The sequence below is a fragment of the Castor canadensis genome, chromosome 7 (genome assembly GCF_047511655.1).
Source record: "Castor canadensis chromosome 7, mCasCan1.hap1v2, whole genome shotgun sequence".
Lineage (NCBI taxonomy): Eukaryota > Metazoa > Chordata > Mammalia > Rodentia > Castoridae > Castor > Castor canadensis.
The window spans coordinates 158,981,166-159,004,450 of record NC_133392.1 but is presented as its reverse complement, the minus strand read 5'-3'; the positions used below and the strand labels follow the sequence as shown (position 1 = coordinate 159,004,450).

The 23,285-nt window shown below is 50.8% G+C and overlaps 2 protein-coding genes across 2 annotated transcripts; one reads left to right on the top strand and one right to left on the bottom strand.

The window, feature by feature from the left end:
* The first annotated feature begins 1,561 nt into the window (after positions 1-1,561).
* On the top strand, positions 1,562-13,033 carry Rnf207 (ring finger protein 207). The gene is given in 21 exon segments (XM_074081507.1): positions 1,562-1,750; positions 1,859-2,024; positions 2,027-2,048; positions 2,652-2,784; positions 3,306-3,450; positions 3,541-3,622; positions 3,695-3,770; positions 3,848-3,889; positions 3,892-3,978; positions 4,414-4,460; positions 4,670-4,742; positions 4,857-4,925; positions 5,285-5,353; positions 5,443-5,460; positions 5,462-5,529; positions 6,443-6,624; positions 6,703-6,893; positions 7,152-7,203; positions 7,538-7,655; positions 11,852-11,933; positions 12,764-13,033. Coding segments are annotated over 20 exon segments (1,728 nt in total). The 5' UTR covers positions 1,562-1,750; the 3' UTR covers positions 12,770-13,033.
* Positions 13,034-13,895: 862 nt separating this feature from the next.
* On the bottom strand, positions 13,896-23,250 carry Icmt (isoprenylcysteine carboxyl methyltransferase). Its single transcript, XM_020166685.2, has 5 exons — positions 22,961-23,250; positions 22,024-22,112; positions 20,960-21,129; positions 20,009-20,226; positions 13,896-17,018 (listed from the first exon to the last, which is right to left on the bottom strand). The coding sequence occupies exons 1-5, from the start codon at positions 23,153-23,155 to the stop codon at positions 16,836-16,838; spliced, it is 855 nt and encodes a 284-aa protein (XP_020022274.1). The 5' UTR covers positions 23,156-23,250; the 3' UTR covers positions 13,896-16,835.
* Between the last annotated feature and the right edge of the window lie 35 nt (positions 23,251-23,285).

Sequence of the window (23,285 nt, the reverse complement as noted above, 5' to 3'; positions counted from 1 at the left end):
TTCCCCCATAGTACTGGGGTTTGAACTCAGGGCCTTGTGTTTGCCAGGCAGTCACTCTACCACTTGAGTCATGCTCCCAGCCTTTTTTGCTTTAGTTATTTTTTTGTATAGGATCTAAATTTTTGCCCAGGGCTAGCCTGTGACCTTGATCCTCCTACCTATGGCTTCTGAAGTAGCTGGAATTACAAGTGTGAGCCAAGGTGCCCAACCTAACCATTTGTTACTATTGGAGCACAAATTGAACCACGATTAGGGAAGGCACTTAAAAGAACAGGTAGTTTCTACTAGAATTTACTTCCTTCTGGCGAACTCCTACTCATTCTTTAAACCCAGCTACTCTGGGTGCCAGTGGCTCACACCTGTAATCCTAGCTACTCAGGAGGCAGAGATCAGGAGGACTTCAATTTGAAGCCAACAGGGCAAATAGTTCGGCCAGACCCTATCTCACAAAACCCCTTCACAAAAATAGGGCTGGTGGAGTGGCTCAAGGTGTAGGCCCTGAGTTCAAGCCCCAGTACCACAAGAAAAAAAAAACAAAAAGCAAAAAAAACAGCTGCCCTATTATCTTCTAAGGTTTTTTTGTTTTGTTTTGTTTTGTTTTTGCCATACTGGGGTTTGAACTCAGGGCATACACCTTGAACCACTCTACCAGTACTTTTTTGTGATGGTTTTTTTCCAAGATAGGGTCTCTCAAACTGTTTGCCCAGGGCTGACTTTGAACCTTGATCCTCCTGATCTCTGCCTCCTGAGTAGCTAGAATTACAGGTGTGAGCCACCACTGCCCAGCCAGTTAGTAACCCTTTATTGAGCATCTTCTGTGGGTCAGGCTCTGGGCTTGATTCTCTCTGCCAGAGGGGTTGCTTTGGGGGAGTTCAGGGTAATGTGGGTGAAGAAAGCTGGTAACTGAGTGTCCACCAAGGAAGGGAGGGCACCCAGAAGAAAATAACATTGGGAAAAACAAACATTGACCAGGCCAACCATAGCAGAGGGAGCCCTGCTGAAAGGTTCCAAGCCTCCCCTCCCACTCAAGCCCACCCTCTTTGGGGATGGGGATGGGGTCAGGAAATTGGCTGAGCACCACCATCAGCCAAAGGTAGTCCTGGGATTCCAAAAACTGTCCCTGCTCCCTCTGAAGTGCTGGTATGTTTGTAGAATGAACCTCTGCTCTCTGGAGGGCCCTAATTTGACAGTTGGCCATGTGGAATTGGGGATCTGAGGACCCGCTTTGTTCACACTCAGGCCTGGGGACAGGGGACCCTAGACACCGGAAGACCCAGCAACCAGGTGTCCTCCTCCAGCTCTGCCTGGTGCTCCTGCGCTTCTGAGATCTGTCATGTCAGGCGGGCACCGTGCAGCCTTGAACTTTCACAGGACACCGTCTTTTCCACCCTAGGTGTCCTTTTTCGGTTCAGTCCCAATTGCCTGGAGGCACCACCACCCTGGGGAAGGCGGACAAGCACCACGCCTGGCCCAGCGCAAATAGGACATCGCTTGCCTGCGGTCACCCAGAGGACGAACTCCGGGGTGGGAGTGGTGGGGGGAGAAATGAGGGCGGGGAAGGAGGAGGAGGAAGCACCGCTCAGTCCCGCCGCCTGACCTTCCCAGGCAGCGCCACAGCAGTAGGCTCAGACCCCCCCACTGGCGGCCGACCCAGGTTCCCGGCTAGTTCTCTCTGCTCCCGACGCTCCGGGCCCCAGTCCCAGTCCCTGGCGACTCCCCAATCCAAAGCCACCGAACGCCGGCGGGAGAGGTAGGAGGGAGGCGGCAGGGTTGCGGGGGGCGCAGCAGGGGCGCACACGGTGGAGCGCACGGGTCCGGCGCCGTGATCGCCCAGCCGCGTCCTATACTGTTCGAGTAGATGTCGGGAGCAATCTTCGCGCCTCTGGAAGGCCCGGGCGCCCTGGACGCCGCCAGTGGCCTCCCGCTCGTGTGCCCCTTGTGCCACACGCAGTACGAGCGCCCGTGCCTGCTGGACTGCTTCCATGACTTCTGCGCCGGCTGTCTGCGGGGCCGCGCCACCGACGGCCTCTGGCCTGCCCGCTGTGCCAGTGAGTGCCCCCCATGTCCCGCAGACCACCCAAGGGAGTGCTGTGGCTGCTCCTGGACGGTAACCCAGAGGCGGGAGGGGATGCACCAGCTCCCAAAAGACCTGGCTAGGACGACCTGCCCACAGTCGGGTCTCCTGCCAGAACTTGCAGGCTCCTGTCCATTTAACTGAGGTGGGAGAGAACAGTTACTGGCCCAAGGTTTCCCAGAAAAAATTAGGGGGCGGGACGGGGTGGAGTAGTATTCGGGTCACTCCCAGTAACTCTGTTGAGGGATCCCAGAAATCTTAGATCTACCTACATCAAATTGGCTCAAGTTCCAGGGTGAGGCTCTAAATTTTCTCCATGCAGTAAGAGAATGCTCAGGCGATTTGGGTTTTTACACCCAGAGCACCAACCCCACAGTATGACAGGATCACCCACCACCGGGCAAAGGTTGGGGCCATCAGGGCAGTTGCTGGCTGCTGTATGCATAGCCAACCTCAGGCTGCAGTAGACCCCATGTCCCTGATTTGGCTATTTTTAACTACAGCCTGGAATGTGAGGCCTAAGGGTGGAGAGCCTCCTGCCAGGAGTGTCTAGATCTTGGCTGCAGCCTTTTCACAGGCACCAGACTGTGGTGAAGGGTCCCAGTGGGCTCCCTCCGGTGGACCGGCTGCTGCAGTTCCTGGTGGACAGCTCCAGGGATGGTGTGGAGGTCGTGCACTGTGCCAACTGCGACTTGGAGTGCAGCAAGCAGGCAGGGGGGCAGAGGGGGTGGGGAGCAGTGGGTACCAGCTGGCACAGTCCCCAGTACTTGAAGCATGTACCCAGTGATTCTCCAACCCCTCCTTCGCGCATTTGGGATCCCCAATGTGGAGAGACTGAGGTCCATGTGACTTGAGTCAACAGCAGAGAGTGACAGGTTGAGGTCACTGGATTTAGGGAGTGCCTATTGTCCCCAAGTCAGGGGTCAGGGTCTTCTCTCTCTCTCTCTTTCTCTCTCTTCCCCCCTCTCTCCCTCTAAAATATTTTGCAATACAGTTTCTGCCTTTCCCCCATGCCTGACCACGGAACTATCTCTTTCCTATATCTGTCCCTTCTTACCTACCTACTTAGCCTCTGGGCCTCAGTGTCCTGTCTGTAAAGTGGGCACAATATGTCGGGATTACAGAAAAGGGCTGCTTTTAGTCACGCACCTGCCCAGGTCTGGGACACACGCACACAATGACACACTGGCCGCACGCCCGAGGGCGGCCTGAGCCAGCGCTCTGCCTCCAGGACGCGGAAACCACGGACTTCGGCAACACGTGTGGGCAGCCCTTGTGTGCGCGCTGCCGCGAAGAGTCGCACCGGGCACGAATGTTTGCGCGCCATGATATTGTGGCCCTTGGCCAGCACAGCCGCGACGTGACTCAGAAATGCAGTGAGTGAGGCACGCGGGGCTGGCGATCTAGCCAGGGGTGGCCGTGGGCACCTCCCTGTAGCTTTCTCCACGACAACCGTCGCCCCTCAGCGCTGCACGCCGAGCCCTACATCATGTTCTCCACCGACAAGAAGTCGCTGTTGTGCATTCGCTGCTTCCGGGACATGCAGGGGTGGGTTGAGGAAGCAGTAGGGGAGGGGGCTGGGGGTAGCTGGAACCGGTCTTATTAGCTGTCCCTGGGCAGGGAGAGCCGGGCCCACTGCATAGACCTGGAGTCGGCTTATGTACAGGGGTGCGAGAGGCTGGAGCAGGTGGTGATGGTGAGCGCTGGATCCGGAACCGGGTGGGGGTGTGGGAACGTGCAGGCGCCCCGAGGCTAAGGCCACTCTGTCTCCAGTCAGTGAAGGCCCTACAGACGGCCACTCGGGAGGCCATCGCCCTGCCCTGCTGCAAGCCATGGTGGAGGAGGTGCGGAGCAGTGCCGCGGAGGAGGAGGGGGCCATCCATGCCCTCTTCAGCAGCATGCAGGTGAAGGGAGGAGTAAGGAACCTGCACCCTGCTGGCTGTGCAGCCTCATCAGCCCGCAACGCAGTCAGGGGCGTCCCTGTGACCTTGTGAGTTTCCAGTGCGACAGGGGCAGACGTTGAACTAACTTCTTTCCCAGGAGTTAGACACAGTTGCCTAGAGAGTTCCAGAGGGACCCCAGGCCAAGGCCTGCCCTAGGCTGGTGTCCGGATTGTGGGGGAGAGGTCTAAGAAGACTGTACCTAGGAGGTGACATTTAAGATGAGGGTCCCAGGCTCTCAGGCAGCGGTAAGCAGTAGCGCCTTGCTAGTGGACCCAGATAAATAACATGCCCCAGCACAAAGTGGTGGGAGATGGTGGGGGCGAGGAGAGGGAGGGTGCAGAAGGGTGGGAGAGCCAGGTTTGGGCATTCAGGTCAGTGGTGGGCTGTCTCTCCCAGGACAAACTGGCAGAGAGGAAAGTGTTGCTGCTGCGGGCTGTGCAGAGGTGAGGGGTACTCTGACCCCTTGCCCCTTGGCCTCCACCGGGCAGGCTTTGCCTCACCTGGGGTGCAAGACATCCAGGTGTGTCCACCAGCAAAGGAGGACAGGGTACTTAGGGTGAGGAAAGGGTGACAGGGACTGCAGGTTCCTAGACCCTGGAGGGAGAGTTGGGCAGCAGTCTTCTGGAGACCAGGCAGCCTGCCCCTTCCTCAGCCAATATGAAGAGAAGGACAAGGCCTTTAAGGAGCAGCTCTCCCACTTGGCTGCCTTGCTCCCCACCCTCCAGGTAGGGGTGGGGGGTAAAGGAGGAGTGGGGAGGGTGTAGGGCTGGGCATCCGGGCTTAGGGGCCAGGCACTGAGCACTGTCATTTGTTGTTATCCCCACTCCTACCCACCTTAGGTTCACCTGGTCTTCTGCTCTTCCTTCCTCAGCCTAGCCAACAAGGCTGAATTCCTGGATCTGGGCTATGTGAGTCTCCCCAACTCCTGTAGGTGTCAGGAGCCAGCCCTGTACCTGGGGCTCTGGGTTTGCCTTCCCTTCCTCCACTCCACCATTTACACACGCTTTAGGGGCCAGGGAGCATAGCCTTCATTCTCTGAAAGTATAGTGTCTACTGGAGCCCTGTCACCTCCTTCCCTGTGAATTTGGGTGGTGGACTTATCTGGGCCTGATCCAGGGGGTAGGGTTGGATCCTCTAAGGAACACCAGGTAAAATGCTAAGATGACTTTGCACCTCCACCTCCTCTCCCCTCTTCCCACCCCCCCCCCCCGCACCCGCTGCCACCTCTGCTGCCCTTCCCCCCTCACCCTCCCACCCCGTGAGGCAGGAGCTGATGGAGAGGCTGCAAGGCGTAGTCACTCAGCCACATCGCCTAAGGCCAGCTCAAAGCAGCAAGGTGCGTGGGCGCTCCCTGTAGGCCAGGGTCAGAGGAATTCCTGGGGCAGGGGAAGCCACCTCAAGACCCGATCCCGTCCTGCTGTGCAGATCACCAGCGACCACCAACGCAGAGTTTGCACGCTGCCTGGAGCCACTGCTGCTGCTGGGGCCACGCCGGGCAGCGGTGGCCAACATGTAATCAGCACCAAGGGCACACGACCACTGCGTCCAGACACAAGGCACTGTGGGGCGGGATCGTCTGGGAAAGGACTTTGGTTCTTGATCCCCAGGGGGCCCAGCTCAAGCAAGTCCGAGGAGCCTACTGTCCTTTGAGGTCCCCGGGAAGGGAAGGCCCATTGCAGAACTCACTCAGGGGTGTCCTAGGGGACTTGGTGCTGTCCCATTGCTTTGGCGGCCTCCCCATCTGGGCTGGGACCCTAAGGGCTGGACTAGACACCTCCTGGGGAGAGGGGATAAAGGTGCTGGGGGTCTGACTCTGGCCCAGTGGAGAACCAGAAACCTGGGAGGAGTTAGGAGAAATGCTGAAACTGACACGTGTGTGACCAAGAATCTCAGAAACCAAGAGAGAAAGACAGTTGTCTGTCCAGCATGACAGTGAGCACACCATTTACCCAGAAAGCCTATGGCCAGCTGGCCTTGCCCTCCACCAACACTGGAATCACAGCAGAGGGAACCTTTAAAACCAAGATGTGGAGCTGGACACCAGTGGCTCATACCTGTAATCCTAGCTACTCAGGAGGCAGAGATCAGGAGGACTGTGGGTTCAAAACCAGCCCAGGCAAATAGTTCTCAAGACCCTGTCTCGAAAAAACCCATCACAAAAAAGGGCTGGTGGAGTGGCTCAAGGTGTAGGTCCTGAGTTCAAATCCCAGTATTGCAAAGACAAAACAAAAAAGCCACCAAGATGTCATGTCATGTTGGTGCTACTGGATGTGGCCTTGCCTGGGATTCTCAGAGCCCTCAGTGGTTCTGCCATATAGTTGGGCTGAGTGGCAATGAAGCCCTGAGAAACCCAGGGCACTACCCTGGAGGCTGGGGGAAGAGAGGACTAGTTCCTCTCCCTGATCCACACTGGCTCTCTCCCCAGGCTGGCTGGAGGCTCAGGACCCAACGTGCTGAAGGTGCCCAGCTGCCCCTCCCCAGTGGGAAAGATGTCAGGGTCCCCCGTCCAAAAACCCATGCTGCACCGATCCATCAGCACCAAGGTGTTACTGGCCAAGGGCCAGGACACCCCCTTCACAGAGCACTGCCATCACTATGAGGACTCTGCAGGGTGAGGGGAGGGCCCTAGCCTTTCCATACCAACTCACCAAGATGCAGTTGTCTGCACCTGACCGGAAGTCACCCCACGCCTCTTGCAGGTGGAGGTACAGAACCTGAAGGACCAGGTCCAGGAGTTGCACCGAGACCTCACCAAGCACCACTCCCTTATCAAGGCCGAGATCATGGAGGACATCCTGCACAGGTCCCTGCAACTGGACGTGCAGATCACCTCGGAGCATGCCTCCATGGAGGGCATGAGAGCGGCCTTTCAGGAGGTAGCCCTCCCTGGGAGCCCAGCTCTGTCCTGGGGGCAAGAGACACATGGCTACACCAAGACAAGAAGTGGAGAAAAAGGACCTGGCCCAGTGCCCCACTAGACCTCCGGGGGCGGGGGGGTGGGGTTTCTAGAGCCTGGAGGTTCTGCCACCAGGATGGGGCTATATGGCTCCAAGTAGAAATTTCTAGAGCAGAAATGCCACCAGTGGAAATTCCTACTCACTGCCACATCCAGCATTGCCACTCTTCTCTTTCAGATTTGGGAGGAATCCTACCAGCGAGTGACTAATGAGCAGGAGATTTACGAAGGTCTCAGGCAATGACTGCTTGTTGAAACCCCCACCCCCACCCCCAGTGTTGGAGCTAACCCACATGCTAGCAGAAGAGGAAGACAGTCAGCTGCTAACCAGGCACACATCTCCCCCCTCCCCCCACCAAGCTTTTCTCCGTAGAGCTTGGCTTGACCCTTACATCTGCCCGTGATGCATCTGAAATCAGGATTTGGCAAGTGGAAGCCCACACCAAACACTGTGCCCTTTCATTAGAGACAGTCATTGAAACAGTTGGGATCCTTAGATGGTGCCAGGCTTGAGAGTAAGTGTCTGAAACCAACAAGACCCAACCCAGGCCTTGGCCCCCACAGCCCAGCTCCATGACCTTCTCCAGCTGAAGCAGGAGAACGCCTACCTGACCACCATCACCAAGCAGATCACACCCTATGTCTGCTCCATTGCCAAGGTGAAGGAACGGCTTGAGCCCAGGTGAGGCCAGAGGGTGTTCCTAGGGCCGCTGAGACACTTCTGAATGTGTGTGGGAAAGGTGCCACGTATTCAAAAGGATGCCTTCCAGGGAAGTTAGCAGACTGGGTCTGAGGGTGCCATAAAAGCATGGTCAAAGCCAGGCGCTGGTAGCTCACAACTATAATCCTATCTACTCAGGAAGCAGAGATCAGAAAGTCAGCCTGGGCAAATAGTTCTCAAGACCCTATCAAAAATACTCAACACAAAACAGGGCTGGTGGAAGGGCTCAAGTGGTAGAGCGCCTGCCTAGGAAGTGTGAGGCACTGAGTTCAAACCCCAGTACCAAAAAGAAAGAAAGAAAAAAAAAAAAAACCACGGTCACAGTGAGTGTTGTGCACTAATCTGCTTCTAGGCATATGATTGCGCCCTCTAGCCCTTGGGAGTAGGTCCAAGCAGAGAGAACTTCTAGGGAGTGTCGTGAGGGTTGTCCACAGTTCCAGCAGCAGGACAAGGAGAAAGTGGCTCCTGCATCTGCACATGGCTAAGACAAGCTAGGTCTGGACCAGGCTCTCTCAGCACCATACTCAGGTATCAACAGGTGCTACTGTGGCAGAGGGGTCATCAATGTGCCGTCTTCACAGGGTCCCCGATGGACTATGCACAGCTGTAGCTTGGGCTCTCCCTCCACCACCCTTCTGGGATTCATTTGCCCTTGTCTCCTGTATCCCCCTTTTGTATTTGGTGGAGCCCATCCCCCAACTGCTTCTGGAGAGAAGGTATTCAGAGAGCACGTTTTCACGTTCTGAAAATGTCTCCATTCCTCCTCACAGTTAGCTTTACTTGGGTCTCAAATTCTAGATAAAAACTCCAGACTGGGAAGAATTCTGCCTTGAAGGCACTACTGTATAGTCTTAGCTTCTAGAACGTCTTGTAGGCTGGGATGTAGCTCGGTGGTACAGCGCTTGCCTAGCATGCGTGAGGCCCTGGGTTCGATCCCAGCACCAAAAATAGAAAAGACAAAAAAAAAAAAAAATAGAACATCTTGTAAAGTCTGGAGACATTCTGATTCCTAATCCTTGCCATGTGACCTACTTTCTCTCTTTGGAAGCCTATAGACTCTTCTCTTGCCTTAGTGTCCCGAAATTTCCCTTGGGTGCTGGTGGGCTGTCTTAATCTGGAAATTCATGCCTTTTGATTCTGGTGTATTTCTTTTTTAATTAGTTGATTTCTTCATTTTTTTCTCTTTTGGGAATTCCTATGATTGGATATTGGCTCTGCTTTTTTTTTTTTTTTTCTGTCACTTTGTCTTATTCTTTCTGAGAGTTCTCCTTCCAGTGCTTCTATTGAGTTGTTCCTGTCTGGTGTGTCTTGGTTTTAATTTCCAAGAGCCCTTTTGTGCCCTGACTATTCTTTCTTTGCAGTATCCTGTGGTTTCTTGGAGATACTTTCTTATCCCTCTGAGGCTGAGAGGTGTTTGTTTTTCCTTTTGGAAGTTTTCTCCCTAAAGTCTTCATCCTCCAAGTGACTCTTTGTTCAGGTTCTGGTCTTCCATGCTCAAGGCTTTTCTCAGATGTCAGGTAAACCTGGATTAACCGCCCAGTTCAGGAGTGAGGAAACGAAGCAAAGTGGTAGGTAGAATCTCTGGGCACTTGGCTGGTGCTCCATGGGAGGGGGTCTGTGTGGGTGGGCTCAGGGGGCCTGTGTATATGAGTGGGTGACTTCTTGTTTATGGAATGCCTCGATGTCAGATGTAGGTCCTTTTCGTTTCCTCACCTGGAAGGCCTGTTATAGAGTTGTGTGTGTATACCCAGTGTTCTGGCTTTCAGCCCAGTTCTCAAATTTGAGTTGTGCTATCTCAGAACTAACCCTTTAGACTTCTGCTGTGGTGGGAGACAGGCAGCTGGTAGTGTCAGGGGTCTTCATTGTCACCTATCTATCCTTATTTTGGTCCCACTCTCCCTGTTGCAGAGACCATGGGGCTGCCAGTTCTGAGTCTCTTGTGATGTGAGCTGGGTTGGAGCACAGCTGGTCCTGTCTGTCCCCAGCTCTGGTTTCCCAGGGCTGCTACCTCAGTCACACTCGCCCACATGTCCCCCAGCTTCTGACTTATTGGTTGGTTCTCAACCTGAAGAGGTCATTTTCTCCTTGTTTGTTCTGGTCCCTCATTAGAGGTTTAATCATTTCAGGAAATGAGGAAAATTACTGTGCATGCATAATCTGCCATATATTAACCCAGAACTGCCAATTCATCTGTTTTTGGTAGCACTGGGGTTTGCTAGGCAGGCACTCTACTACTTGACCCACTCCACCAGCCCCACTCACCTTGTAAGTAACGATTTTAACATATTACACTGAGAGGTCAAACTCATCATACTCTGTAAATTCCTGATCAAACCATTTTTCCCCAACCTGGTTGCCATGTTTCCTACTTCATAGGCCCCTAACTGGACATTCAGCATTTACTCCAGTCACTGTATAATTCCATTCATAAAACCTCAAAAATAGGCACAGCTAACTTGGATGTGAGCAGTCACAATGATGATTATCCTGGCGGTATGATGGAAGAGGAAATTAGGGAGTTCAGTGGAACGATGTGCTCGTGCTGACTATGCAGGTGTTCATACAGAACAGGCATCAAGCTGGACTAGTACCGTTTGTGCATTCCCTTCTGTATACTGCTCCCATGAGAAGCTGACTCTGAGTGTAGACAGCTGCCTGCTCCAAAGGACCCTGCTGGCAGGACTCCTGTGTGCCAGGAAACCTGTGGTCAGTTTCAGTGGAATGGAAGGAGCACAAACTGGAGCCCAGCTCCTGGAAGTTTGGGTGGAGGTGGCCTCTGGTTGTCCTTGAGGCACCACTTTCCTCCAGAATACTCACTCACCCAGGAATGTGCTCTTGCTCTCTTTCCTGTCCCAGCTCAACCAGAGCCCCTCCCTGGGCTTTCTGTGTTGTCACGAGAATACTGTGCCTGTCTTATTTCACATGCCCTTCTCTTGTGTGGGAAACACCCACACTTCCAATCTACCCCACCCCTTCTAGCCATTCATTCCTTCCTGGTCCTTGGTGGCTCTGCTCCTTGGCCTGCTGATTGTGTAGGGTTTCTCCCTTAAGTGACTTCATCCATTTCCCTGTGGTGTTTTTTTTTTTTTTTTTTTTTTTGTGAGACAGGGTAGCCTGGAACTCTCAATCCTCCTGCCTCAGTCTCCTGAGTGCTGTGTACCACATGCTCAGCGTTTTTTTAATTTAAATTCTATTGGTGCTGCAGATTGAACCCTGGCCTTGAGCACACTAAGTGTAGGCTTGAGTTCTAGCACTGAGCTGCACCCCCAGCCCAGTTCCTTGGCTTTTAAGCACCACTGTGATGCAGCAACCGACTCACCCCGGTCCCTTCCCAGCAGTCCTCTGGGTTCCAGATTCATCTCCAGTTGCCTCCCTCCTGGTGTCTCCACCAGGATGTCTAAGGTGTCTCAGCTCAGCAGTAGCCAGCAGAGGTGTCCTCCTTGTCCCCCACCATGTCTAACTCATGTTAACCAATGGTCACATGTACATCCAAAATCTGGAGAGTCATCCTGACTCCTTTTCTCACCTGCTCCCATTTCTAGCTCATTCCCAAGTCCTGGCAGACTAAACTGTGTTTCAGTCCACTCATTTTTTTCTCTGCTGCTACCTCAAACCCAGACCACCAGGGCCCATACTCTTGGCCCCCTTCACCCAGTCACACAACCAGTGATCTTTTAAAAGCCTGTGATTTCCATCACAACAGGGCCTGACAGTGCTTCTGGGGACCTTCCCTGGCCACTTCTGACCATGTCAGTCCCTTACAGCATCTGGTCACAATAGCCTTCCCATTCCCCCAATGAAGTCAGACTGGCTTACTTCTAAGCCTCTGCTTCTAACTCTCTCGTGGTCCCTCATCACTTGGGTCAGCAGAAGCCTCACAAAGCACCTTGATGAAAGCAGGTCTCACTTGTTGCTCTGCACTGCCCATCCCAGCCTGAGGTATCTCTCCTGACCAGCATGTAGCTCCTGTGAGAGCCAGGCTTGACCTCCCCTGTCCACTACCACAGGTGGTGGTTTCCTAGCCCTGGCAAACCACTGGAGCTTGGTAAATACCCCAGGACCAAAAGAGGGAAGTTTGGTTTGGGGCAGCGTGAGCTTCAGGCTTCTCACCTCAGGGCTACCTTTAAGCCTGCCAGTACTTGCTTTCTCTGCCCCAGGTTCCAGGCACCTGTGGATGAACAGTTAGAGAATCTACAGGACATGTATGATGACAGCAGGAATGGTGAGACCCCCCACCAGGTAAAATAAGTCTTTCCGCCATGAGAGAGGGCAAGAGATTTGATTTCAGAGGCAAATGCAAGCACAAAGAAAGTTCATGGGCCCTTTGGGCCCAGCTTGCTGTGGATGAATCTATGGCCTAGGCAGTATCTCAGTTTATAAAATAAGAGGTCAGAAAGACTCTTAACCTAAGTGAGTGCTTAAACAAGTGACCCCCTAGCTGACAGATCTGACTTTGATAGAACCATTTACAATTTCAAACGCCTGTGGTTGTGGCCTGTGTTCACTTATACCACAGAGGGCTGCAAGCACTTATTATGTCAAGTGGCTCAAATTCCATAACTGAGAAAAAGTGACTGAGGGGGATTTTGTAGAGTGTGATTCACTGGAATCACAGTGTATCTAATACTTGCCAGAGGCGGAGAGTACACTGTCACAAGCTGGTCTTAGATTTTTGCTCTCAGTAAAATGTGTCGATCACGGGGTAGGTACAGTATGGTGTAGTCAGAGCTGGGAGAGCCCATAAGTTTACTGAACTGTCTAGAATCACAGGAAGAGCAGAGACCAGGTCTACCCTCTGATGCAAGGTTCAGGTGCTTCAGGGTCACCTTAGTTCAAAGCCTGTTGTCACCCAGAGCTGCTGAAACAGCCTGAATGTGCTAATGTTTGGGCAGCTGACAGCCATCTCCTAACGAATAGCTCTCACTCAGAAATGAGGCAAGAATCCCTGATGAGATGCAGGCTTTTCTGATTCTGAAGATGTGGTCACCTGCTGGGGCCTTTCAGAAAGGTTTTCCATTGTAAAAGCCTTGGCCCAGATCGGACAAGCTCCTCTCAAACTGTTCCTTTAGGAATGATCCAGTAAATGTCACAGACAAGAGAGAGAAGACACCTGAGCCCAAAGGAACAGCCAGGCCCTGAGCAGCCTCTCAGAAAAGCCTGCACGGAAGAACCGGGACCACCTCAGACCCAAGTAGAAAAATGGAGAGCAGACAACTGAGTAAATGGGACCTGTCCTGAGGGGTTGGGCTTTCCTAACAAGGGACACTGAAGAAAAGGTTGTTCCCGCTATGGTTGTTTCTTTAAAAGGTGTAATTGATTGAGTAAACCCCAGGAACTAATGGCCTGGCTGCTTCATTTTGCCTGTGCTCACATGCATAAGTCCTAGCCCTTGCTCAAGTTGGGATGACTTCCCCGCCACGTGGACCAGTGAACATGATGCCCCTCACCCAGCATCTGCATGTCAGGTGTCGGTGGGCCACATGGGTGTGAGGTACTGCTGCTGAGTTTCAGGTATCAAGACACCACCACTGGGCAGTACCTGCCCTACTTTGAAAGAATTCACTTCCTCCTGAATGACAGCCCCACTGCTGACCTGGTACCACCAGAAAGTTCCACCCAGTCATCTGAGCATGGCTCACAAAAGGGCAACTTCTGTCATGGTAAGGGCAGATCTCATGAAGCCCAGTGAAGGTCACTTGCCAGCTCCATGGCAGATGGTCACTACTATAACTTCACTGCTTTCTCAAACTGTAGCACAGTGTGCAGCAACCTTTTTTCAAGTACTTTTTCTAATAATTTCCCATTTCTATGCAGTACCCCTTTTGAGGAGCTTAACACATGTCTAAACAAAATTAAGCTTCCTTACTTAAAATTTAAGTTTTGGAGGTTAAGTGATGCCCAGATAGTCACATTTTAAGCCAGTATCTAGTTGATTCAGTGGTTTGAATAGCACATGGCCTCTACGTATCAAAGAGAGCTACACATCAAAACAGAAATACACCAGTCACACCCACACCCTGTGCCCCTGTACTACATCCCGGAGAACAGAAGGAATTCATCATTACATCTGAGGCAGAAGTTCTGGACACTCCTTAACCAGAAGTGTCCCAATCAGCTTCCAGCCTCTGTACCTCCCAGTCACGCTGTTGGTCATAGTGAAATCCGGTAGTTTTATTGAAGAATTGGAAAGAAAAAGCAGTATTTGTGAAAGAAAGTCCAATTTAATATATTTAAATAAACATTTCTGTATGTAAAAAGAAGAGTACAATAATTACTCCGTAACTTTTCGTTGTGATGGGGCCACTGCCCCCACTTAGGATTGGGGGGGCCTTCTAAGCCTGGGACAAATGCCAAGCCTTTTATCATGTCAGAGGCTGAGGGCTTCTAACCTGGACGACCACTGCAACAGCGAACTACGGTGGGGGGGGTCACAACTAACTAAGGCAGTGAGAAAGTGTAGAGAATGGGCTCACCGCGCCCCCACCAAGGGGCTGTGGCTGAGACCTTACTGAGCCTGGCTGCTGGTACAGCTCAGTGGCTTAATATTTTTCCCTGATATTCCAATCCCCAGGTTGGAGAATGAGTAGGAAGGATTAATAACATACTTTTAGGTTCAAGAAGTGGTTCCTACCAAGGAAGAGACTCCAGGGGCACTACCTCTTCTGTAAACTGCCAATCACCAAGCAGCAGCAGAGCCTCAGGAAATGTTTCATTTTACACTGTTTCAAGGTAGCTTTGCTTCTGTGCAGTACCCATTCTTCACTGAAGACTCTCCATTTTACAAACTTGCAACTGGAAATCTGACAGGTTCTTAATTTGAGGAGACCTGGAATGTAGCCTTTACAGTGGGTACCTGAAAAGCCTTCATCTCATTAGCCTGATTCTCTGCCACATGGTGTCAACACTGCCTTTATAAAGTTAAAAATAACATCACGATCACAGCAGCAGATGAAGTCAATCACTTGCTAAATTCTGCCCTTAAATAGCTCACCTTTTATCCCTATGTACTGGGATTCCTGCTTTGGGATTATGAGGGTGGGACTGTTCTCTCACCACCTGTGCCCCCAAAATTCCTCCTTAAGCAGAGCAGAACATGTCAGCTCTCCCCAGATGTGAGGAAGTCTCACCAAGACACCCCCAAACCTGGACTCCTTTGTTCTTGGGCCCAGCATGAAGCTGGGCTTTCTGGTTTCTGGCAGAGAGGGTGGAATCAAATGCCACCACCATCCTTACTATCCACAATGCCAGGGGCTGTTATTAGTGTTCTCCATCCATCAAAAAAGACAACTTCACAGCCCCCAAGGGAAATGGAGGCTGGGCCCAGTCTTGCTTAGATGTGAGAACTTCCCCTCAGAGAACTGGGAATGGCTGCCAAAAACCCTTCTACACCCTCTCCCAGTCTGCAGTTGTGGTAAGTGGAGTTTGCTTTGGTAGCATGGCCTGGAGAAGTTGAGGACTGACTGGACTCCTACTCCCAAACTGAGTGAGTGCATGTCGATGGCCCGCCACGGATCACTCCTGATGAGCTATGCTGCCGGCTGCAGCCACAGTCTTGCTGGATGCCCTGCAAGGCCTGGTGAAGTCCTGAGTGCCAACAGCTCTCTAACCATACTGTGCCATACTGCTAGTCGGCAAACCCACTCTTTGGTATATATAATAATGAAAAATTAAGCCACGAAACCTAGAAGTTAGTAATATTTCTGAGCTGGTAAAATGCTCCTTTGAATATACACCTTTAGGTATCTGCTCAGTTAACCAAACATAAGCCCATTTCTGTTTAGTTCTTACGCAGTATAATTTCATTATATCATCCCTCTTATCTAAGTATGAAAAGCATCTGGCATTATTCTAAGTCCTCACAACACCCCTGTGAGGTAGGTGGTATTTGCCCCATTCTACAGCGGGGGAGACCTAAGCACAGAAAGGTCTAGTGGCCCCTCAAAACCAAGCAGGTGGTTGTGGCTGAGCAGAGCTCTGGCCACACACCAATGCCACCTTTGCATTCACGCTTCGTCAGTGTCACTGCAAAGGTGCTTGGAAGGATCTCACACCAAGACCAAGTTCCTGTCTGGTCCAGGATTAAACAAGGATCAAACACTTCTGTGTTTGACAAAAGCCAAATTTTCTCCCTAAGTCCGCAGAACAAAAATGTCAACAGAACCTTTGTTGGGATGGTCTGCCCTACTGAAGATTATTTAGGAGTGGATTTACTTGAATTTGAGTTGTATGTGGTGTGGTGGAACCCCTTTGGAAAAATAGCTCAAAACAACACTGGGGAGGATGTGACTTCTTGAGAACACAGAAAATGTTTGATAGATTTATGCTGAAACACAAACATACAGCTATGGTAAAATGAGAGTAAAAATCCCAAAGAAATGGACAGCAGTTGTTTCTCAACATTTAGCCTTGCGTGGAGCAGGCATTCAGAAAGCACTTCTTGAATATCGGGAGGACAGCAGGAGGCTGACGCCAGGAGAGCACAGGGACCTACAATCCCTGCCAAATAAAAGCTGGAGTTGAAAACACCAACTGAGTCCCTTTGAATTTATGCTGCTTATGAGATAGATGTGTAAACAGGATTAAATATTTGAAGAGCCAAAGAGCTGGAGAAGGAAGTCTCATTAGAATTACAGGTGTTCATGCACTCAAGGGCAGAATAAAAAGGTTAAAGCTGTACTGCTGGGTTTTTCGGTTAAAGGTTTTGATGCGTTTTCAATGCTGATAGTGGCGATACCACCACCCTTTCTGCAGCAGAAGCACTGCAGAGAGCAGTGCTCATCTCTGCTCACCTATCCTGAGGAGTCCTGGTCACAATGCAAACATACTCGTGCTTCGGGGGCACTGGATGTGGCCTGGGTTCTCACCAAGTCACTTTGGAAGGGGCACTGATGAATATTGCTGTGATCTGCTCCTTGATCTTTAATCTATGTCCTACCTTGATTCAGCACAAGAATAGATTGCCCGGTGGGTCCTTTGGTCCTAAGGCCTTCTGACCATTTGGTCTTGGGTAACATTCCAGAAAAGTAATTAGTGATATATAAAATGACTAAGAAAATTCATTCTGCAGTGGCTGACCGGAAGCAGTTTTGTCCCAGGCTGTGTAGGGTCAGAGGCCCCTCGGTCCCACCAGGCCCCCACCCATCATAGCTCTACTTTGACTCCCTTTATGAAAGGTAGGCCAGTGGGCACCCTCTTCTTATACTCCAGGTAGTCCTCTCCAAAAAAGTGAATCAGTGAGATTTCTTCTTCTTCTGTTCGGTCACGGAAGAAGCGCCAAACCGTCAGGGCATAGACAACGCCACAGATGGGGTTACACAGCATCACCTGGTGGGGAAAGCATGGAGATGATCAGAGTCAGTATAGTCTGGCACCCAAGAACCTGTTTGTTTCTAATACTCATAGGATTTCCCCCCAAGGACCCAGGAGATGTTAAAAAAAAAAAAAAACAAGAAACAAAAAACTGCTGGCAGAGTGGCTCAAGTGGTAGAGCACTTGCCTGGCAAGTGTAAAGCCCTGAGTTCAAGCCCCAGTACTGCCAAAGAAGAAACAAAAACAAAAACAACCTGACCCTCATCTCTGAAGTTCTTTTCAATACATTTCTTTGTTCCTTTAGGTGAGAAAGATCCCAAAGTCACAAGGAAAGATCAGTTTCTTGGATTTCAACCTTCAGGTCAGGGTGACAGATGCAACTTTCTGAACCCACGTGTGAATTCCCCAACATGGGGGTTCATTCCAGGGCCCCACCTGCACCCAGACAAGCTGGAACCTCACAGCTGCCTTGGACCCGGTCTCCTGGCCCACAGCCTTCCTATTGGTATGAGAAACACCATTACCAAACTGAGCTTCTGAAAACACTTTTCAGCAGATCGCTCTGTCTGGACACTGGTGGCTCACGCCTGTAATCCTAGCTACTCAGGGGGCAGAAATCAGGAGAATCACAGTTCAAACCTAGCCCGGGCAAATAGTTCGGGACCCTATCTCGAAAAAACCCTTCATAAAAAAAAAAGGGCTGGTGGAGTGGCTCAAGGTGTAGGCCCTGATTTCAAACCCTAGTACTGCAAAATAAAGAGTATATCACTCTGCTCAGAAAGCTCCAATGCCTGAAACCTAGAAAAGCTGCATCTAGCTGGCTTTCTCCAGCCTCCCCACCAGACCCAGCCTGGTGTTCTTCCACTTTTGAGTCTTCCCCACTGACCCACAGCCAAACAGTTCCTTAAGGCCAAAAATAACTCCATCAATTCAGAAACTTTCCATGCTGCTGCTGGTAACCCACCCCCACCACCCACTGTTGGCGTTAAGAACTGATCCCGTGTACACGTCTTCCCCCAAATAGGTCTTTTTACCTGGAGAGCCAGGTGCACACCCTGACCTCCCACCCCTTCTCTTCACTGTTAATTGAGCACTTACAGCGATCCCAGCACTGTGCCATGTCCTTTTCAACCATTAACCTATTCAGCCTACAACAAACCTTTGAGCTCAAGTTAGTACACCACACCACTGTTTCCACTCTCATGTGTGAGGGAAGGGAGGCAAAGCTGTGACCATCACAGCCAGGACTACCCTGGCTGGCAAGTCCAGAGCCTGTACCATCACACCTGGTGGATGCGTGTAGCTCTCTGGGCACCCTTGATGGCAGGTTTCCCAATTACAGGCTGCAACCTGCTACTTAGCTGTGAAATCAATTTAGTACATCACGAAGAGGACTGCAAATAAGATAGGAAATGATGTTTTGTAAAAGTAAGGATGAGTACTATTCCAGGGAAGACATGTCTGTTTACACACACGTGCTGGGGCACAATGTAAAAACTATCTCTGGGTGTAACCCTTCAGCCTGCGAGCACTTATGGCAAATCACATTTTTCACCTGTAATCAACTTGTTCTCAGACAATGTGTCTACAAGTGTGGGAGTGTCTTCTATGTTTTAAAATATAAATGTTTAGCTGGGCACTGGTAGCTCATGCCTGTAATCCTAGCTACTCAGGAGGTAGAGATCAGGAGAAACACTGTTCAAAGCCAGCCTGGGCAAATAGTTCCAGAGACCCTATCTCAAATTCTTGGGGTAGGGGCAGAAAAAATAAAATTTTTAACACACAAAAAAAGGGGGCTAGAGGAGTGGCTCAAGTTGTAGAGCACCTGTCTAGCAAGTGTGAGGCCCTGAATTCAAATCCTAGTGCTGCCAAAAAACAAACAAAAAAGAAATATAAATGTTTAAAAGATAAGCTACACAGTCATTTGCCCTACTCTACTAGAGTCCCCATTGCCTATGCATTGCTGATGGGATGTCTATGGTCCCGACTGAACTTTCCAAAGGATGGGATCAATTTTCCAAGCTCTACTTACATTGTCTGGCCAAGTTTTTTTTTTTTTAAGCTTTAGCAAGGATTTATTTTAGTATAATAGGATAAAGTAGGAAGAAATTTAAAGGGAAGAGGGAAAAGACATCTCCTGCTTGCAGTGCAGGGGTAGGAGACAAGCTCTTGCCCAAGTTTTTCTAGGACCAAACAGCACAGAATCAAGAGACAGTTGTCAAGAAGCAAGAACTTGTCTGCATCCTCCATAAACCTAACACGGCACCTTGGCCTCATTAAGACTTATTTCCGGTTGGGCGCCAGTGGCTCACGCCTGTAATGTTTGGGAGGCTGAGATTGGGAGGATTGAGGTTCGAGGCCAACTCAGTTCCTGAGACCCATCTCCAAAATATCCAGAACAAAATGGACTGGAGGTGTGGCTCAAGCAGTACAGTGTCTGCTTTGCATGCACCTAGTCTTAAGTTCAAACTCCAGTCCCACAAAGAAAAAAAAAAAAAGACCAATTTCTGATGAAAACCCACAAAGCTACCTATCACAAAAGTGGCTGAGGGCACTCTCTCCCCAAAGCCTTCCTCTCTGCACTCACTGAAGCGCTGCTCTAGATCTAAGTCAGAGAAGCAGAGAAGGGGCACAGCAGGGGGAGGGGATGGCAGAACAAGAGGCACCAAAAGTTTACAATGCCCAAATTTTAGGCACAAAGTAAAAACTTATAGAACCAAATCAATTCAATTTTTTTTTTTTTGTGGTACTAGGGATTGAACCCAGTGCCTCATGCACACTAGGCAAACACTATACAACTAAGCTACAGTCCCATCCCTCTCTTGATTTGTACACAGGCCAGGGAGCACATATTAAAAGAGACCAACAAGTTTGTGAATATACTAAAAAGTACTGAACTGTATACTTACAGATGGTAAGTTTTATGTTATGTCAATTATACTTCAGTTTTTAAAACATGAACAAAAGTAAATGAAGGGAAACCAGTGTCAAATCTGATGCCATACCTGGGTTCCAATACTCCAGTAAAACCACCCCACGTAGGAAGGGTGCCGGAACCAAGCATATACCCCACTTGTCACAAGAGTGTGGGTATCTGACTTTTCATTCTGTACCACATGGTTGAAATTGGAGCCAGCTGTAAACATGGCAGCTTTCCTCAGGCATTCTCCAAAGACCACCATCAGCAGCCCTGTGGCACTGAGCCAGGTAATCTGCTTCAGTTCTGTAGAGAAAGACATCAGGGAGTGAGGACACTGGACTGTTGCTCTCACTTCTTCATTGCTTAAAATTAGCCTATTTCCCCAAAGATAGAAAACAGGCCTGTGGATCATTAGCATTTGTTGTCACATTAAAATTGAATGATAAGACAACATGGCCCTTCCCTCCTCCCAGCCGCTGTTCATCCATTTACGTTAAAGTGCCAACAACCCAATTATGAAGCAGTCCTCCTCTCCTAGACAGATGGGCTGTGGGCTCTCATTCCCCAGTCACACACTTGCTCATGTCCTTCTCCTTGGGGAAGCCCATAAGGGTCCAGGTTTAATCCTGGGAATAATGTATTTCCTATCCCCCCCATTGGCTATGCGAAGTTTGATTTCAGAGTGGGCCCCAGATACAGAGATTTTTGCTAATAAAACCTTCACGTGAAATTTCTCACACCACAGAAAATGCACAGATCTAAATTAACCACATCTGACTGCAAAGGTAGGATTACAACCATCATTTTAGATGGTGCAGTGCATTAGGCAAGGTTTAAAGCAAAGGTCAACACGTCCTGGATTCAAAATCCAGAAGCAGAATTCTCGAGTGGAGCCTGTCCTTTATAAATAGCTTAGTGAGAGTTGGGGAGAATCCCCTGGGGAGATTAGACCTGGAAGGTGAACCAATGTCACTGTCCTCAGCCTGAAAGAAAGGCACCCTTCTCCTCTCCCGAGGGGAAAGTAGGGCACACTAACCTGGCCAAAAGATATTTTCAAGTGTGAACTCTATCCAAGAAGAAAGAGCAGCCACTGTGTACTCCAGACTGTGATTCAGGAGAAAGGAGTCCAAGGACAGACTTTTGGGATTATTGACAGCTGTCACTAAGTATTCGGAATAGTGGAATAATGACAGTGAGCACACATACCTATTTAAAAACAAAAAGAAAGAAAGGTAAACTGGGCAACAGAACTGAGTTAGCCATAATTAAAGCACACAGTTGGATATGCTGGACTGTCCCTAATTCTATAATGAGGTCCTGTTGTCACCTGCCTGAGTGGACATCAGGCACTCACACATAGCATTTACTCCCTCCGGTTTGCAGAAAGTGGGGTTTTTAAGTTGTTTTTGAATGTCATAGACAAAAGAAAAACTCCACAGGTGAAGAGGCATTATGGTCCCTTTAGTCCTTTTTAAATGGTAACACACATTTTAAAATGAAAGAGGGAAATAGCAACAAAAAGTAGTGATGTATGTTGGAAACAAAACTCAACCAAACTAAAATAATACTAGGAAAGAAGGATCAGATGGCTCGGCATACTGATAACAGGAGATGAAGCTTTTTACCTTGAAACCATGGTCATATCCAGGTCAGAGACTAGAAGGCTCAAGGGACTGAAATCATAGTGTAGGGAAAAAATCCTACACTGGCTGTGGGGGATGCACTCACTAGCCGTGACCTAATAGAAATTGGAGACGGAAAAGGCTTAGGAAGAGCAGCCGAAGCCTTGCCCCTTCCCATCACCAAGGACCTGCACCCCCTTCTGGGAAGGGCTCATCACCTTACTGAATGCTGTCACAACACTGCAGGAGGGCACCTTTGGGGAGGGTGCCAGGGAGACCCATTCTGTGCAACAGATCAACCAAGGGACACAAGTTTACAAGACGAACACGTGGGAATCTAGGGAAGGCAGGAGGCTTCATTTCCACAGAACCCCACCAGCCTTCTGCCAGAGATGAGCCACAGGGATGAAGAACTACCACTACTGGCCCTCTACTCTGTCCACCCTCACTTCAATACCATTCCCAAAGTTCCTCTTACCAGCCAAAGTGATTCCAAGAAGACTGGCTAAAACTTAGCAGCACACCGCAGCCAAACACAAAGCCAAGGAAACAAGCTCGGATGGCTATCTGAAACGGACCCAAAAGGAGCTCAGTCACTGGCTGTTCTCGGTGCACAAACCCAGGCTGCTGCCCTTCGGGGGATAAGCAGGCCACTGGCGATCATGACTCCATTTACTCTGAGGGTAAGAGGGTGAAGCAGGGCTGCCTCCGTTCAAATCTTGCACTCACTCCCCCTCCCCCTCTGGCTCTGTGACAAGTTACCTAAAACTCTGTGGACCTCAGTTTACCGGGCTACACCATGGGGATAACAACAGTACCTGCCTTTTAGCACAGCAGTGAGGATTACCCTTATAAAGCACCTAGGAAAAAAACTAATAACAGAAAAAATAACCTGAAATTATTATTATTACTGCTATTATTATTCAGGGCTTTGAGAAAACTGTTCAAAACTAATTTACTGGCGGATGAGCCCAAGTCCCAAGTCCGGCGACTCTGCGCCCAGCCCCCTCCTGAACCACGGGCCTTTGGCAGCAGGTGAGACTCCACACCTTACATTACATAAAAAAAAAACAAAACCTCGCTCACTACCCACCCCACGCGCATCTGCTGAACAGCACGAACTGCAATTTAACACCCACGGCACGGAGAGGCGGGTCCCGCCTGTGACCTGAACTCGCGGCCGACGAACACGGCCCATAGGGGGCAACTCTTGAGTAGGGAGAAAAGGTGCCCAAGAGCCACGCCGCGCCGCCCCGCGCAAAGACCACCGCCCAGTCTGGCTCCTGGCCCCCAAATGACCCCTGCTCAGCCGGGCTCCGCAGGACGAGTCCTGGCCCCGACTGCCTGCCCGGTCGCACCCGCCCAGCCCCTGCTGCCCGGTCCCCGTCCGGCCCCGATCCCCGCCCGGCCCTCACCTGGTAGCGTGGCGGCCGGTAGAGCAGCAGCAGCAATGCATTGAGCCCGGCCACATAGAGCGCCAGCCCGGTGCGGCCCTGCAGGCCGGCGCGCGTGAGCAAAGGCAGTGCGAGCACAGAGGCGCCCAGCAGGAAGGTGGCGAGGCTGAGGCGTGCCTCAGAGCCCGGCGGAACCCGCGCCGCGCAGCCCGCCATGGCGCAGAGTGGCTGACTAGCCGGCAGCAGACAAGCAGGCAGCAGCGCCTACTGTAGCCCGGGAAACCCGTCGGCCGCGCCTGCGCACTGCACCGCCGACGCCGGGCCAGGAAGGGCAGCTGCCCGGAGC